Below are 3,219 nucleotides of genomic sequence, written 5' to 3' on the forward strand. Positions count from 1 at the left end.
GGGTGGAAGGGTCCCCTGCCTGTGGCAGGGGTTGGACCTGGAGAAGCTTTGAAGTCCCTTCCAACCTGAACCATTCCATGATTCTATGGGACAGCACAACACAGGGATCACAGTGGGCCTGGGGTCTTTTGGTGAAGCCTGTGTAAGCTCTGCTCCCTTCCCTCCAGGACTGCACTGCCATGGATGAACATGGGATTGCAGCCGCTCTCCTGCCGCTGGTCACTGCTTTCTGCCGAGTGAGTATCTGCAGTGTCCTCATGTCCTGACCCTGCACAATCCCCGCAGGCGCCATGTCCCTGTAGGCTGCAGAGGTGGGAGCTGAGGGGAGATTGACCCCTTGGTGCTGCTGAGTGTGTATGAAGTTCTGTTCTACCTTGTGCTTCCTCAGAAGCTGAGCCCAGGCATCACGCAGTTCGCCTACAGCTGCGTGCAGGAGCACGTGGTGTGGACCAACATCCAGTTCTGGGAGGCCATGTTCTACTGCGACGTGCAGAACCACATCCGAGCCTTGTACCTGGACAACAGTGAGGAGAACCACACAGATGAGGTGAGGAGGTGACAGCAGTGACACAGTGTCCCTGTTGTCCATGGGGTGAGGAGGAGGGTGAACTGGCCTGAAGGGCTGTGTCCTGGTTCTGGGAGATTCCCATGGAACCATGTGGGAAGGCTGGTAGGTCCGTCCATGCAGATTACTGATCTTCTTTCATCTCCTTCAGGAGAGCCCGGAGGAGCCACAGGAAGCCAAGTCTGCCCTGGAGATAGCATCAGAGCAGCTGCGGCTCTGGCCCACCATGAGCAGAGAGAAGCAGCAGGAGCTGATCCAGAAGGAGGAGAGCACTGTCTTTAGCCAGGCCATCCACTACGCCAACCGCATGAGCTACCTGCTGCTGCCCCTGGACACCAGCAAGAACCGCCTGCTCCGCAGCTCCGGCCTGGGTGACGTGGAGAGTGTCAGCAACAGCTTTGTCACCAACAGGTCAGCAGGGCTGGGAAGTGGGGTGGGACACCAGAACACCCGGGGACATTGGGATCATGCAGTGGCCAGCAGGATGGAGGCAGGTTGCAGTGCCCAGGGGTGTTTCATGTCAAGAGCAGGAGCTCTCCTGGGTTCATATCAAGGGTGGAAGCTCTCCTGGGTTCATACCAAGGGTGGAAGCTCTCCTGGGTTCATATCAAGGGTGGAAGCTCTCCTGGGTTCATATCAAGGGTGGAAGCTCTCCTGGGTTCATATCAAGGGTGGAAGCTCTCCTGGGTTCATATCAAGAGTGGGAGCTCTCCTAGGTTCATATCAAGTGTGGAAGATTTCCTGGGTTCGTATGAAGAGCAGCAGCTCTCCTAGGCTCATATCAAGGGTGGAAGCTCTCCTGGGTTCATATGAAGAGTGGGAGCTCGCCTAGGTTCACATGAAGAGTGGGAGCTCTCCTAGGTTCATATCAAGGGTGGAAGCTTTCCTGGGTTCATATCAAGGGTGGAAGCTTTCCTGAGTTCATATCAAGGGTGGGAGCTTTCCTGGGTTCATATCAAGAGTGGGAGCTCTCCTGGGTTCATATCAAGAGTGGGAGCTCTCCTAGGTTCATATCAAGGGTGGAAGCTCTCCTGGGTTCATATCAAGAGCAGGAGCTCTCCTGGGTTCATGTGAAAGGTGGAAGCTCCCCTGGGCTCTGTGTGCTGTGAGGTGCAGCAGAGGAGATGTTGAAAGTTGACTCTTCCCTGCTCCTCATGGCAGCATCGCTGGCAGTGTGGCTGAGAGCTATGACACAGAAAGTGGCTTTGAGGATGCAGAGAGTTCGGATGTGGCCAACTACGTGGTGAGGTTCATCAACCGCTTCGTGGACAAAGTCTGCACCGAGAGTGGAGTCACCAATGAGCACCTCAAGGGGCTGCACGTCATGATCCCTGGTAATATGCCCTGCAGCAGTGCTGGGGACTGGGTGGCTCTTTGGTGGCACTGGGGATCCTTCCACTTCACCCTGGGGTTTTGATCAGGAGATGGTTCTGCAAGAAGCAGTAGGAAAGGCAAGAGAAGGTGCTACCGGGTGGGTTGGCAGCGTGCTTGGGTGCTGTGTAGGACAGGATTTGCTCTCCATCTCTAACTTCATGTTTATCCACAGATATCGTGCAGATGCACATAGAGACACTGGATGCTGTACACAGGGAGAGCAAGAGGCTTCCTCCCATCCAGAAGGTATGGACCCAGCCTGCTGCTGTGGAAAGTTCTGGTGCTGTGGGGACTGTCATGTCCTCCACAGTGCACATGGGCCTGAACTTCCTGTTGTACATCCTTGTAGCCGAAGCTGCTGCGCCCCAACCTGCTGGTGGGAGAGGAGTGTGTGATGGAGGGGCTCCGCGTGTACCTCATGCCTGATGGGCGGGAGGAAGCTGCTGGAGGGAATGTTGGTGGCCCACCTCTGCTCCCTGCAGAAGGAGCCATCTTCCTCACCACGTACCGCATCATCTTCAAAGGCACCCCCACCGACCCCCTGGGTAAGGTCCTGTGTCCTCTGCTTCCTGGGGTTGGTGGTGCCTGGGGAAGAGGTGGCTGGAGCTATCCTGGAGCAGGGCTGCAGCTCAGGACAGTAGTGGTTCCCTTGGGTGGGTGACCAGCTAGCACTGGGCCTTGCTGGGGGCTTTTGCAACCACCACAAGCTTGGTGGTTGTGTCCCACTATTACAAAGGAGGTGGTTGCTCTTGCTCTCCACTTTTGGTAGATGGTAATTCCTCATGGCCATCTGAGGCATCATGTATAAGTCACCATGGGCTGGCTGTTGAATGTCCAGCCTGCTTCTGGCCACTTTATCATCTCTGTGGTGATGGCAGGGGTCTGGTGTGGGCTGGCCTTGTGCAGGGCTGAGCCCGTGTCTAACCTGTTCCATGCTTGTGCCCAGTGGGGGAGCAGGTGGTGATCAGGTCCTTCCCCATTGCCTCGCTGACCAAAGAGAAGAAGATCAATGTACAGGCCCAGGTGGATCAGTTCATCCAGGAGGGTTTGCAGCTGCGCTCATGCACATTCCAGGTGAGGCCATGAGAGGCTGTGGGTGCTCCTGGGCATCACACTGGTGTGTGGCCTCAGCATCACCAGCCCCTGGGACAAGGCACTACCCAGCTGAGGTGGTTTCATAGCACCATGGAATGGTTTGGGTTGAAGGGACCTTAGAGCTCCTCCAGCTCCAACCCCTGCCACGGGCAGGGACAACTTCCACTAGAACAGGTGGGTCGAAG

At 56.2% G+C, this 3,219-nt stretch overlaps 1 protein-coding gene across 1 annotated transcript in view; it reads left to right on the top strand.

The window, feature by feature from the left end:
- SBF1 (SET binding factor 1) overlaps positions 1-3,219 on the top strand; it is a gene marked incomplete at both ends in the record, with an annotated part of 28,334 nt that overhangs the window by 18,949 nt on the left and 6,166 nt on the right. Inside the window, 7 exons of the mRNA XM_010024080.1 lie at positions 168-236; positions 389-547; positions 720-976; positions 1,727-1,899; positions 2,112-2,185; positions 2,289-2,484; positions 2,886-3,013. Of these exons, the coding sequence (XP_010022382.1) occupies positions 168-236; positions 389-547; positions 720-976; positions 1,727-1,899; positions 2,112-2,185; positions 2,289-2,484; positions 2,886-3,013 (1,056 nt within the window). The remainder of the gene's footprint in view (positions 1-167; positions 237-388; positions 548-719; positions 977-1,726; positions 1,900-2,111; positions 2,186-2,288; positions 2,485-2,885; positions 3,014-3,219) is intronic.

This window comes from Nestor notabilis, unplaced genomic scaffold, assembly GCF_000696875.1.
Source record: "Nestor notabilis isolate BGI_N333 unplaced genomic scaffold, ASM69687v1 scaffold10431, whole genome shotgun sequence".
In the NCBI taxonomy this organism is placed as follows: Eukaryota; Metazoa; Chordata; class Aves; order Psittaciformes; family Psittacidae; genus Nestor; species Nestor notabilis.